This window comes from Liolophura sinensis, chromosome 3 (genome assembly GCF_032854445.1).
Source record: "Liolophura sinensis isolate JHLJ2023 chromosome 3, CUHK_Ljap_v2, whole genome shotgun sequence".
NCBI classification, from domain to species: Eukaryota; Metazoa; Mollusca; class Polyplacophora; order Chitonida; family Chitonidae; genus Liolophura; species Liolophura sinensis.
In genome coordinates, this window is record NC_088297.1 from 20,822,547 (window position 1) to 20,836,463 (window position 13,917).

The window sequence follows — 13,917 nt, forward strand, 5'->3', positions numbered from 1 at the left end:
TATAGCATATCTAGACATATAATCTTGATTGTTGCGCAATTAGTGATATATTTTAGAGAAATTGTTTTTTTTTTCCTATATGATAATCTATTCTATGAGAGTGATCAATCAAAATGCATGGTTGATATGAAACCATTATACATTTGTTTGAAATTAAATTGTATTTTTACTATAAACGCCTTCTTATTACATAGTTAAAAGGCTCACACTGTATATACTTTAGCTCCTTTTGTGGCTTTTGGGTGTGCACACTTATTGTATCTTCTGGTGTGACTTCTTAACAAGGGGCTTCATAGAATGCCGTCTCACCATGTCTAGGCCTACATCCGGGGCCGCTTGGCACAGCCATTCCGACTTACGTCAGAACTTCAACCACGATTTTAAAGCGTATTTTAATCTAAAGAAAAACTGCACTGTGCTCAAAAGTGGACGGAAATTTACTCTAAAAATAAATTTGTTATTAAGCTGTGTTATGGATCAAGTCACATGATACTGCGTCATTGTATCCACGCATGAGGTACAGAAATACCGCCAGATCAACCTGCCTAACTGTAGTTGGTTGTGGCCAGGCGTATGATGAAGCCTCATATCACGGTCGCGTCAGTACAGCCCCAGGGACAAGCAACAGGCAGTATTATTTTTACCTGATGACCTCAAGGGAAGTAATTAGTAGCATAACCTGGACTAGGTGTCGCTTTGTAGGTGAGAGAGGTCATCTCGTATCCATTTGAATAGAGTTCATTTGCACCAATTTCCAATTTTTTAAGAATACGTTGATGGTTTGCACTTGGTGGTTGAAGGGGCAGTTAGATCAGAGCAAGACAATATATATGAAATAGATTTTTAAAAAGGGACCGGGGTTGGGCGGCGGAGAGGGGTTCTCATAAATTGTCATTGAATACGTTTAATAATCACGATATCGAGAATTATATATTTCTTCGGAACCAATTTTTTTTTCCTTAATCACGTGTGCCTCCTGTTAGCATACCACCATCAATGCCGGCATGCTGGGATAGTGGATAGAGTGTCTCCTAAACGGTATATCTATGGTCCAACCCCTAATGGATCAAGTACTGCAAGATCGGCCCTTTGTCAGTGTAATGTGGCTGGGTCGGGCGTTGTGTCTGGTGTAAGGGGTTTACTATCTGCGAGTAAAGATGAGAAATAACTGGCTTGTTTAACTCTCAGATAAGCGATATATATATATATATATATATATATATATATATATATATATATATATATATATATATATAGTATCTTACAGCGTCCAAATCGGATGGAATATCCCTGCTTCCAAAGGCGAATCACTCCACGTAAGTATAGAATCCACCATTAAGATGAATTGCTCAGGGCGGACGGGTTGACAGTAGCGTCCGTGATGCCGAGCTGTCGATGTATGTTTCCTCGCAAATGTACAGAAAAAGGAAGTGGCGAAACACAAGCTCACAAAGTGCTCTGTACCGAAAATGGAGTGTAACTTACGAATGTCGAATGACGTGAAAGCCGATATCCCAGTAAAATCCTTCACATTGAATGACAAATATGTAATAGTAAATATGACTGCTCTCAAATGGACTTGAGTAAATATCTGCGCACAAGTGGACATGAATGAATGACTGCGAGCTTCACAACTCCGTTGCTCTTATTTATAGACTAACGTAAAAGAAAATTCTGGATGGTTTGATCGTAAACATGTTTACAACACCAATAGATATTTCCTGAATGTACGCTCTATTTACAATAACACTGAACTCATGAACACCTAAGCATCGAGAACGCTCGACTGAATTACAGCCCAGGCTATAACTTACACAGAGGGGAAAATGTAGGTCAGGTACTGACAAATAAAAAAAGAAAAACAAATATAATACATTGTTAATTCGAAACACTGGTGTCTTCGGCATGGCGTTTCAGTGAGGCAACACTAGGCATATAGGCAGAATATGTCGGCATGTACAACCAGACCCCGTCCTGATATGAGAGAAGTAGCGCATGTTGAAAGCGACATTAAACCCCAATGAAATAAACACATGCAGTGCTGACACATTTACGGTGTTGCCTCACTGGAACAACATACTGAAGACAGTCATGCATGGGCATGCCTGGTATATTGACACCAGGTAAACCAGTACTTGAAGTACCAAGATTAGAAATTTTAACATCCTGAAAGGCACCGCCAAACAGGGATTAAACCTCAGGTACTAGAAAAATGAATCTGTTAATTTGAACAGAAAATCTGTTGTCTGAGTGATGCTAAAATGTATTCTGTTATTATAATATATTACTCTGTCGTTTTCAACATAATATCCTGTTAATCTAATAGTATCTTTATGTCAAATTAATAGAATATTTGTGTAAGTTATATTTGTTAAAATTAACAGATTCATTTCTTGAGTGAATTATATCGTTTTACTGTTCTTGCTTATTTCAGTGGTGTTTAACGCTGTGCTCCTACCCGGTGTAACCAATCCGCGCGTGTGTATTGTAGCCTGATTGATACACTCTGGTTTAATGCCAAGATGGAATCAAACCTGTGATTTCATTGGTGTTTAACGCTGTGCTCCTACCCGGTGTAACCAATCTGCGCGTGTGTATTGTAGCCTGATTGATACACTCTGGTTTAATGCCAAGATGGAATCAAACCTTTGATTTCATTGGTATAAAAGAAAAGAACTGGGCCGATTCTGAAATATTCTTGAGCGATATCTAATATCTATTAAATGACGTGTGTAAAATAACAAATCCATTTGAAATATTTTAAAGAACTGCAAACTTCATAGGTGGGCTAGCCTTTTCACTTGTCCACCCGATGTACTATGAACTTCAATCATTCTGGAATTTGCGCACGTTACTCAATGCTGAAATTTTATTGAATGTTGTATGGTATTTGAAGGTAATTTACTGGCATTACAAGATCCAAGTTTTACACAAGCTATTATTCCCGTTGAATGTTATGTTGAAAGCATTGCTTTTCGAATTTTAGGGAAATATATGGTTTAATTTTTTTTTGGTCTGAAATTTTGAATCTTGCCTGCCACATCAATACGGATTCTTTGTACAAATATATTTAATCCCTGAAAGAAATGAAATATTCTTTATTATTTATTGATTTATTTAATTTGTTTTTAACATAACACTCAAGGGTAATTCACCTGTACCATGTCTGTCAGGTTTATACGTGAAGGTAACCGTAGTGCCTAGATTAAAACACTGGCTTTCGCCAGGTACACTGAAAAAATTAATCTGTTAATTTTAACGGAAAATCTGTTGTCTGAGTGATGCCAGAATGGAATGTTAGTGTAACATACTGCTGTGTTATATTCAACACAATATTCTGTTAGTCTAATGGAATCTTTAGGTTGAATTAAGAGAATATGTGTACTATATTTAAGGGAATAATCTATTGCAATAGCAGAATACCTTCGGACTAGCATCTCTCAGATAACAGACTTTCTGTTAAATTAACAGATTAATTTTTTCAGTGTATCTGTCAACCTCTTGGTGTAAATCCTTGGCCAAGTCACTCAAATTAAGAAATATGTTTGATATGCAAGGTTTAATGCGCTAACACGTGCTAAGTTATAACCAATGATCATTCTTTTTAAGCTGTTTCCAGTTCTTTTTTCTGTAAACCGCATGCTGTTTTTGAGTTCCACGACGTCTGGGTTGTGAACCGCTGCTGACCCTCCTCACTCCCCCTCCCCCCCTCAAAAAAAGAAAAGAAAAATGTAGTTCAATTTAACAGAAAGTCTGTTTCCCGAGTGATTCTTGGATGTATTCATTTATTGCAGTAGGATACTATGTTGAATGTCACACAATATTATGCAATAATAACAAAATACATTTCCGGCAAATAACATTTTGTTAAAAATAACAGGCTGTTTTTTTTGTTTGTTTGTTTTTTTTTTTTTGAGTGTGCGTAAGTAATTGCCCCATAAAGTGTTGATGCATGTACGTCATATAATGGCTGAGTTATCAAAACGATCTGGTCGATGTACAAATGACATCAGACTTCTCCATGACATTTACTCGTATCCCTTTTTCAAGCGATCCGAGAATCATGGCTGCGGTCATTCTTGGACACATAGGGTAACTCCCGAGACACCGCCTTCACTGTTCTCGGCGTCTTTGCGGGCAATAAGTAGTAACCCACGATCGTGTATGGGCCTTTAAGTGGTCTTATTAGTGCCTCTACACGGACTCGGTGTGCTATTTCAAAATAATGAAGCTCGTTGCCGTTCATTTGCCTTCCCAATATGACATAGGTGACATGCAGTATGTGTGTCACATGTGGGAAATTCGTCAGTAGTTTACTAAAGGTTGGTGGTTTACATGTGGGCGCTCCAGTTTCTTCTATCCCAAAATGACCGCCCTCATATCTACATATGATAACAGTGAATCTCGGTGAATATTCTTAACACACAGCGTAAAATTAATAAATAGATACTTTTCGCCCATCAGAGCTTTCTTCCAGTCAAACTCGGAAAGGTCTGGAAGCCACCTGCAGATGGTCGTGGGTTTCCTCTTGGCACTGCCTAGTATCCTCCCACCGTAAGGCAAGCCGTCAGATTAGTGAAATAATCTTACCACGCCAAATAAATCAAAATATATAAATCTCAGCACATCTGTAGATTCTGAACATCCAATCCCAGCCCCACCCCATCTTGAGACAGATTTGGGTGTGCTTTTTTATTTATTTAATTGATGTTTAACACTGAACTCAAGCATGTTTCATCTACATGTATATAACAGCAGTCAGGTTTATGAATGGAGGATACTGAAGAGCCCGGAGTAAACTACTAGGCCTTGGGCAGGTATCTGACAAACTTATTAACATCAAGCTGCAACCACAGTAGTAGGAGCTCTTTGGGTAAAAGGCCTGGTCGTCCAGGCAACCCTGAATTGTAACTGTAGTCACTAACACCTCTCAGTACATGCATCTGTTGATTCCAATCTGAACTTCTGGTTTTACTTACCAGAACATGCAATTAGTCCATCAATCATTCAATTCAGAATAAATGTTTATACCTGTCAGTAAATAAAATCAACACACAAAGTTTTATGTACTTCTATCTATATTTTACACAGTGTCAAGTACATATACATTTGTATGTACATATATATTGTAAATAAATATGTCACAAAATGTTAACAAATATAACATGATATCACAGGCCATTTGTAGCAGTTAAAATACTTTCTCCCCCAAATAAAAATCGATCCCTCTGACAGCAGCAGAAATTCAATGTTCAAAAAAAAAAAGCAAATAAGATGTTGTTTTCAAGTGGGCTGCAATGTTTGCTAATAAAACTGTGAAATATCCTAAAATCTTGTTAAAACTGTACAAGTTGTGAAGATGAAATTTGCCCAGAAAAGTTTTACGTTGGTTTGCTATTTAATATGCTTGCATTCCAAAGACTGGCTATTCATGGCTTCCACATGATCATAGCTAACAGAGTTATCTCCCCCTCCCAACTTCTGTTTTTATTTTTTTTTCACAAAATGTTCATGAGCTTTCGACAAATTTCCGGAAATCTTCTAAGCTGATTTTGCCTTCTGGATTTGTTGTGCACTGCTGTACAAGCTGAAAGAAGAAAATCAAAACATTTTGTCAGCAGACTGTAGAGAATACCATAGCTATACACTAGCTTAGACGTATAAGTTCCCTTAAAACCTTATTCTGATTACTTTTCCCATTTCTTTTTTGCCAAGATATTTTGACGTGTGAGAAACCACATTTACTGACACATTTAAATTAAGGATACAAAAAGCCATGTAGCATTATGTGCTAATAACCACCATAGCAACCTGGAATCGATCCCACAAAACTTTGCAAATCAGATTTCTCGTAACATTATTTGTAAATAAATATTCTAAAGATATAGTGCTGTGACAATTTACAAGAAAAGTTATGGAATATTCTAAACCATAGTGCCATAAGGTGACATAATTTACAAGGAAAGTCATGGAATATTCCAAGTTATAGTGCTTTAAAGTGACATAATTTTTACTAGGAAAGTTATGGAATATTCCAAGTTATAGTGCTTTAAAGTGACATAATTTTTACTAGGGAAGTTATGGAATATTTTAAATTATAATGCATAAAGGGACATTATTTACAAGCTCATTAGTATTTAGGCACTGGGTTACTGTTATTTTTACATGTATGCCAACATAATGCTCCAGCAGATTCGTAAAACTAGGCTCTTTCTGCAGCCACATGTATTGCATAGAGCCTGAACAGCGTGAGATACTTACAGCGAGTATGACATCATCATCGACGGGGAGCTGAAGTTTCCTGCACATGTCCCTCATGTTTGACGCATCAATGAAGCCAGACCTGTCCCGGTCGTAGCGCAGGAACATCTCATCCACGCGACTTCTGTCTGTGATTGCGATCTTCTTCAGCTGAGCACGGATCTGTTGTACCAATGTGTTTAAATCACCATCACTGCAAAACAAACAATAAACCGCATAAGAATACTTCTCCTAGTTAACACCAAGAAAATTATCACATTATCTTAAGTTTTAGTACTGTAATTATCCGGACCAGCAACTAGACCTAGACTGTTGTGGGTTTACTCTGATATCTGCCCTGTTTTCTCCCACCATAATGCTGGCTGCTGTCGTATAAGCGAAACACTCTTGGGAATTGTTTAAAACATGAACTAACGGTTTGGTACAGGGCCAAAGTGCCACGTAAATAACATTGTAAAATATTTTTTTTACTAATGTATGTACAAATTTGTCAACCAGAGTTATCTCCCCTGAGTGTGCCTGTGTAGAATGGAGTGACCAATGATAAACCTTGTATTTGTCATGATTACCTTCTGTGGACTTTCATTGGTCCTCCTTTGATGAGTTCTTTGGGTGGCTGTTGCTTGCCAAGGGTCTGCCTCAAACTCTCAATAGTTTGTTCTTTAAGTAAAGAGCAAAATACATGTACATGTACTGAATTATAACAGGTGATGAATACTGATTCTCAACATATTGTGAGTCTGCCCTGGGAAAAATTTCAAACAATTAATTTCACTGATATGATTTGAATGATTACACCTTTCACACGGGTCAAAAAGCGTGAAGTTCCAGTGGCACTCAAACAGGTAAGTAATATATTACTCTCCCTCATTAAAACCGATGCAGTATTTTTCACAAGGATTCAGTTTAAAACATTATTATAAAGTTTAAAAAAGCCTGAAGTCAGGCAGACATTACACTGAGATATCATGTGCCTGCTCATAACAAGTATCAACACTGAAATTTGTTTCATTTTTTCTTCCACAATTTTGTTTTAGTGAAGATTACTGTCAAATTTAGACCCAGTGTCAAATAATATGCCAGTCCTATTTATTTGTGTTACCTGGGAATTGATCTTTATGCTCCTCAATGTATTTGAGAACATAAGCATCAGCATTTATGATGATAAAACGATGTTTGAACACTTCAATAACGGCTCCAATGTGGAAGTCTTGAGGTCCGTAAAACACAGGTTCATCAGGGGGACAGCCAGGCTTGGCAACTCGTGTTCTCTCCAAAAACTTCCCGCCGATAATCCCAGAGTTCCTGACTGGTGGTTCGTAGATCGTGATCATGTCATCAGCCAGCCGATATGCGATCACGAAACGTCTGCCTCTGTCCTCTGGGCGGACTGAATCCTGAAACGTAATTAACAATAACTGAATATGGATTGGGCAAAATTAGAAAAAGCATCGCATGGATATGACTCTTTCACCATGTCTTCAACTTTACGCCTGTCCCGCTAGATTTATTATTTTGGAGCCAAGTTAATTATTTGTCTCACACACTTTACGTAAAACCTCTCTAATTATTTTTTGGGGGAAAAATTAACCAAAATGAAATGAAAATGTGTAGGTCCCTTCTTCAAAATTTATACATAAGTAAAAAAAAAATTTGCATACAACAATTTAATACTTTGTACCTGATTGGTTAAATGAGTAAGTTGAAAGCCTATATAGAGAACAGAACGTACCATTATAGCTTCAAATCTCAGCACTTTGTGGTCGTTCTCCAGCATCTTGATGAAGTCTTTCTTTGGGGGCTGTGGCACAAGAGACAGACAGGACTGCAGTGAATCCTCCATCGATCCAAAGTGGTTGTATGGAGGGATTTCCTACAATGCAGAGAAACAAATACAAATGCATCATTCATCATCACTTTGATTTCCAAAACTGACTTGTTTCAATGAATTGTCTGAATTCATGAACTATAATTTAGTGCTTATTTGGTGCTTAAACTTACATTTATATAGAAAGGTTATCATCCTACCTTCCCAAAACCGAAAACATCTTCTCAAGATCAGTATTACTTTCATAATAAGGCTATAGGAGTAGCTGTTTAGGTCAAATAAAGCATTTGCAAAATTGAGACAACTTTAAACTTACTCATAGAATGTCTTCAGATGGCGAGAATACTTCATGTTAAATGGATTTTTTTTTTTGTTTTATTCTCAACTTCAAAATAAAATTTAAATTTTACGGCATGGAAAAATTTAAAGTGAATTCCAGTTAGCAATAAGCAGGTATTTAACACTAATTTCAATGAAGTGATTTTCATCACTTACCATTTTAGCTAGTTCTTTAGCTTGACCTTTGACCTCGACAGGCGTGAACTCTGTGATTCCGAAATGCTGGTAATAGAAGGCCTTGGTGAAGTTATCGCAGTCGTATATCAGGAAACGGCGACCATAGATGTACATGGTCTTGCCTACCATGAAGTCTTTAGGCGTGTAGTACTCGCCAAGCTCATGGTCGGACAGTTCCATTACACAGGAGGGGAATGAGGAGTTGACCCTGTACCTATCCTTTGGCACCTTGTGTCTCCCTATCAACACTGGGAATGGGTCGCGCCCGTCGTTAGGGGAGTGGACTTCCCTGATCTCCAAAGTGTCATCCACAAGGTAATACTAATAAAAAAAATTCAAAGTGACAAATTAAATTTAAATGCAGTATCAGTATAATAACTTTGAACATAACTATAGCAGTCCCTGATAGAAAAAAACTTTAAAAACTTTCATGGCATAAAGAATTATAAGAGATAATCCAGAGAACAAAAGACAGCTTGTTTACAATGTTAAATATATCACAAAACTGTAATTTCACAATATTATTTTACTGTCCATTAAACATTGATCAAAATATCCAGCAATAAATTAGGGCAAATATTGTATTGTGTGTCTATTGCAGATTAAGCTGGATTACCATACACATTGTTCTTCAGAATGGTAAACAGGATAACCCATTACAGTGATACTTATAATGTATGCTATACTTTATTTAATTTACTTGGGAATTCTAGCATTAAAACTGGTGCTCATTACAAGCTCATAGAGAGAAATTCTTCATTGCACTAAACGCTGAGATTAAACGTACAACGATGCCTTTGTCTCGCATCATTTACTCTTCACTATCACACTTCAGTACTATTCCTTTAATCCACTTTCTCTTACAGTCAAACTCTCAGCGAGCATCTTAACACAAGCACAAACTGTCAGTATGCATGTTTACACAAGCACAAACTGTCAGCGTGCATCTTAACACAAGCACATGCTGTCGGTGTGCATCTTAACACAAGCACAAACTGTCAGCGTGCATCTTAACACAAACTGCCAGCGTGCATCTTAACACAAGCGCAAACTGTCAGCATGCATCTTAACACAAGTACAAACTGTCAGCATGCATCTTTACACAAGTACAAACTGTCAGCGTGCATTATAACACAAGTACAAACTGTCACCGTACATCTTAACACAAGCACATATAATCACTCACATGTATAACAAATGGTCTCATTTCTCCAAACATATTGTCGCGGTCGTCCCAGACGCAGAAGAAGCGCAGCACTTTACGATCAAGCTCCATGAACTGTTTGAGCTTGTCGAAGGAGGATGGGGTTTTGTAGGTGCGGAGTGCAGCAGACTCTTCACGACGCTTGATGTATGGATCGGACGGCAGCTGCTCTGAGGGATTTACCTCAATACCTTCACTTTCCAGGAAGTCCTGAAGAGTCAGAATTGAATTAAATTTAACAAAAGTTTTATTTCCATCTAGTGTACTTAATAAAATGGTGGACTATAAAGAAAAAATACACTGAAACAATGGAACTTTGGTTTTGTTCATAAATAAAGCTCACTTAGCTAAGTAAGCCCTTAAGTACCATAACAATGTTTGTTGTAGGGATATTAAGTGCACTAAGGGCTACTTAACATGAGGTAGTCTTCATGAAACTGACCCATGAACACAGAAATGTCCTACTTTGGACAAATACTTTTCACTGACCTCTATCATTAGATGTTGCTCAGCCTTAAACTGGTTTGTTACACTACTAAAATTGTTTGTTCTAAAATTGGACGAATGGTTGAATGGTAAAATTTCAACAATGCTAGTCAGCTTATAGTGAGAATCTATGCTAGTAAGGCTTATTGGTGGATCGCCAAGGTTTTACTGCATGTTCAGTATCAACTGTCAATACGTACAGAAGTGAATTTGTCACAGTTGATGACGTGGAAGACCTTGCCATAGAAGGTGATGTTCATCCCCAGGTTAATGTCCTTCCAGTGCCAGTTGTCACCTTGGTCGTTCTTGGGCAGTCTTTGCCTCTTGATCAGCTTGCCTGTGGACAGATGCATGAATATTTATGAACATGTGACGGCAGTTATACTGATTGGTTAAATGTGTTAAATAAAGCAGTTTAAGTTAGTTTGAATAATAATGTCGAAACTAAAAAAACTACATGATATTCAGCATTATAACTTTTTGCATACCATAACTTGAACTGCTTTGCAAGCTGGGCAACTATGTGACCAAATTCAAGACTTAGCCTACCAGCAATGTAAAAAAATGAATCGTCTGATTTCCCCCCCCCCCCCAACAAGATTCAGGAGAGAGCAAAACTCGACAATTTTGACCATTAGACCCAATAAATTTCCCACGTTTTGATTCATGAATGTAAGCAAACTTTTCACCCTCTTGCTACAAAATAACAAAGAATACTGGATTTGGTAGTACAACTCAAGTCACTGGAAGAATGGCATCATCATCACACTGGTGGTAAACTTGTGCTCTGTCTAGTCACCTAGATGTGATTACCTTGGGGCATGCCACTGTTCTCGACATGAGGCTCTATCACAGCAATACTGTCATCTTCCAAGTAGTAGTAGATGTCCACTGGGCGCACTCTGAAATACTCATTTGGACTTTCATGAACGGTCTGTTGGAAATATGCATTGAAGCGAAGCACCTACAAAAAAATATATCAAGATGTGTTATCCTAGTTAAAATTCTGTGAAATAAATAAGAAATTAAAAGAAAAAAATCTTTCAGAGACAACTATTCATCTAATTCAGATAGTAAAAAGAGGTTAACGTCTAAAGTAGGTAAGGTACCTTACCTGAGCAGTGAAGATGGGATAATTACAAGATGTAATTTTTACAATAATTTTTTCAGAACATTTTGCCTTCAAGAAGAGAGATCTGTTACCCTGAGCAAATTAAAGTCTTTGCATTTTTTGACACAACTCACATGTATTTTGTACATAATGGAACAAGATGGACTAAAGATCTTTGGGATTATACCCTGCACTTCTACAACTAGAGCAAAGATATCTTCCTGTTGGGCCAGGTTACAGATAGACAGTACTTCTTCACTGATTACACGGATTTATATAAATTTAACCATGTGAGAAAAAAAAAAGAAAAAATCAACAGGTTTTGTCAGTGATACCTTTTTGTCCCAGGCCACATGGGCAGGCACAAAGTCTTGGGGAGGGGCTTGTTTGGCTTGTCCGTAGGTCAGTGTGGGGTTAAAGTTAGCCAGCTCATCCAGTTCTGCGTCTGACAGCTGGTTGAAGTGTAATGGATCCCCACCAATACCCACTTCGGGCAATTTGGGGAAAGAGTAGCCATTTTTAAATTTCAGGGTGCTGTTTCTGTGAAAGGTGTTTTTCTGAGAGAAAACGTATGATCAGGAGGTTAGCACAAAATAAATAATCTGATGGTAAACTGTGACATGTCACACAAGAGAAGGATAGCAGCTACATGTAAATGATTAAAATCATTGGTAATAATCTTCACAGATACAAAAGACACAAGGAGGCATACATACATACATATTATGATCCTTACAATCAAATGGTATGCCATGCACATATACATGATGTATGTTCAAAATTATTTGTACAATTTCACACGATAGCCATAATAATTATTTATCTGTTTAACATTGCAACTGCATTCATTAACTGTACTGCCTTTGTCTGTCAGCTACGAGGTACATCTACATAACTGCTATAACTGTTATATTTCCAGCTACAAAGGTTAGTCAACATACTTAATAACACTAGTTTAAAAAAAAAATTATTTTACATAGCCTACACATTATTCATCTCATTTTATGTAATAACTTTAAATTCAATTTATGAAATACATTAGTCACTTAATTGTTAAGGTACACTGATAAAACTTAACTCACTAGGTTAGTCAATTTAGGGTTTCACAAATGGTTAAATTTTTACTTTAAAGTCTTAGCAGAAAAATGTTCCGAGAGCATACAGAAATATAACCGGTCAAAAGGCTGAAAACTTACAGTTCACGTACTCTTATGTATCGATATTATATACTAAGTCATTACACTAGTTCTTTTGCTAAGAAGTGACAGTCATAAGACCCAGGCTCAACTGGGTAAGGACCAATGACCGGATGAACAACCTGGGTGGCTAAAAAATGAGAGAGTACCAAGGCAGCTTCAAATACTGATTGCAGGGAAGCTATTCCATGTATCAGAGTAAACTAAAACTCTTGTGTGGTCAAGACATATTTATTAAAACCAATGGCTAATAACACAAATTTGAAATGTATTGTTAGCTAAGAATCTCTTCTTCTGAATCTGTTGAGTTTACTCCAAAGTATGGAAAGATTTACCGCATTCGGTATTTATAGATGCCTTGGTACTTTCTCATCTGCTTTTTTTCTTTCTTTTTTTTTTTCCATATCCATCCAGATTTTTCACAACTGTGTCCGTGGCAAATGTAACAGGCATAAGTATAATACTAATGCTCTACAAAAACACTGATGAATAAGTAACAAACCCAGCCGTATCTCTGGAAAAAAAAGGACATATACATGTATATATATATTCCATATGGTAAATGCACCTGTGAGAACAACGATTTGATCTAAGTTTCGGTGAACATAAAAATTAGTAAGCATTCTGATTAACTTGATATTTATTTATTTATTTATTTATTTATTTGATTGGTGTTTTACGCCGTACTCAAGAATATTTCACTTATATTACGGCGTCCAGCATTATGGTGGGAGGAAACCGGGCACAACACAGAGGAAACCCACAGCCATCCGCAGGCTGCTGTCAGACCTTCCCACTTACGGCCGGATCAACTTGATATCAAACAGCGTTAAATAAGGCTAGGCTTTATTTTTTTATGCATGTACTTGACAGTCTAACATCAGGAATGAACCAGTTAAAGAAAAGCGCAGAGTAAAACTTCTTTGCCAGAGTTAATGTCAAAGGATAACACTCGAACTTGGCGACGCCAAACATGGGTTTGTAGACACTTCGAAATTTTGCACATTTCAAAACCGCGAGTGACAAGATGCAATCGGTGATAAATGATTAAATTCTCATTCTTACCGTTGGGTCACGAAATTCGAATCCTGGGAATTTAGGTAGTCCTTCCATCGTGTATGATTAATTGTCTATGGGGAAACACTCTGTAAACTGGCGATATTTGAGAGTGAGCGATGTTTTGTCTTCCCACCGGACAAGTTGTTGCTTGGTGTTGCTACGGTAACTGCCTCACGCGTTTTTTGACGAGTTTTCGCGAGAGAACCGCGCCCCCTAGTGTGCGAAACCTTATGCACCTCCAGGCGCAGGAGAGTTC

At 37.4% G+C, this 13,917-nt stretch overlaps 1 protein-coding gene across 1 annotated transcript; it reads right to left on the reverse strand.

Moving 5' to 3' along the window:
- Nucleotides 1–4,100: 4,100 nt before the first annotated feature.
- LOC135463835 (EF-hand domain-containing protein 1-like) lies at nt 4,101–13,811 on the reverse strand. Its single transcript, XM_064741281.1, has 11 exons — nt 13,668–13,811; nt 11,742–11,963; nt 11,109–11,259; nt 10,496–10,632; nt 9,792–10,019; nt 8,585–8,926; nt 7,994–8,134; nt 7,364–7,658; nt 6,831–6,921; nt 6,262–6,454; nt 4,101–5,587 (listed from the first exon to the last, which is right to left on the reverse strand). The coding sequence occupies exons 1-11, from the start codon at nt 13,713–13,715 to the stop codon at nt 5,510–5,512; spliced, it is 1,926 nt and encodes a 641-aa protein (XP_064597351.1). The 5' UTR covers nt 13,716–13,811; the 3' UTR covers nt 4,101–5,509.
- Between the last annotated feature and the right edge of the window lie 106 nt (nt 13,812–13,917).

Excerpts from the sequence above, each read along its gene's own strand:
- LOC135463835 (XM_064741281.1), bottom strand. The coding sequence starts at position 13,715 with ATGGAAGGACTACCTAAATTCCCAGGATTCGAATTTCGTGACCCAACG. Across the intron at positions 11,964-13,667 it reads TCGAATTTCGTGACCCAACG|AAAAACACCTTTCACAGAAA; the intron begins GTAAGAATGAGA and ends GTTTTCTCTCAG. Across the intron at positions 8,927-9,791 it reads TGAGACCATTTGTTATACAT|TATTACCTTGTGGATGACAC; the intron begins GTGAGTGATTAT and ends TTTTTTTATTAG.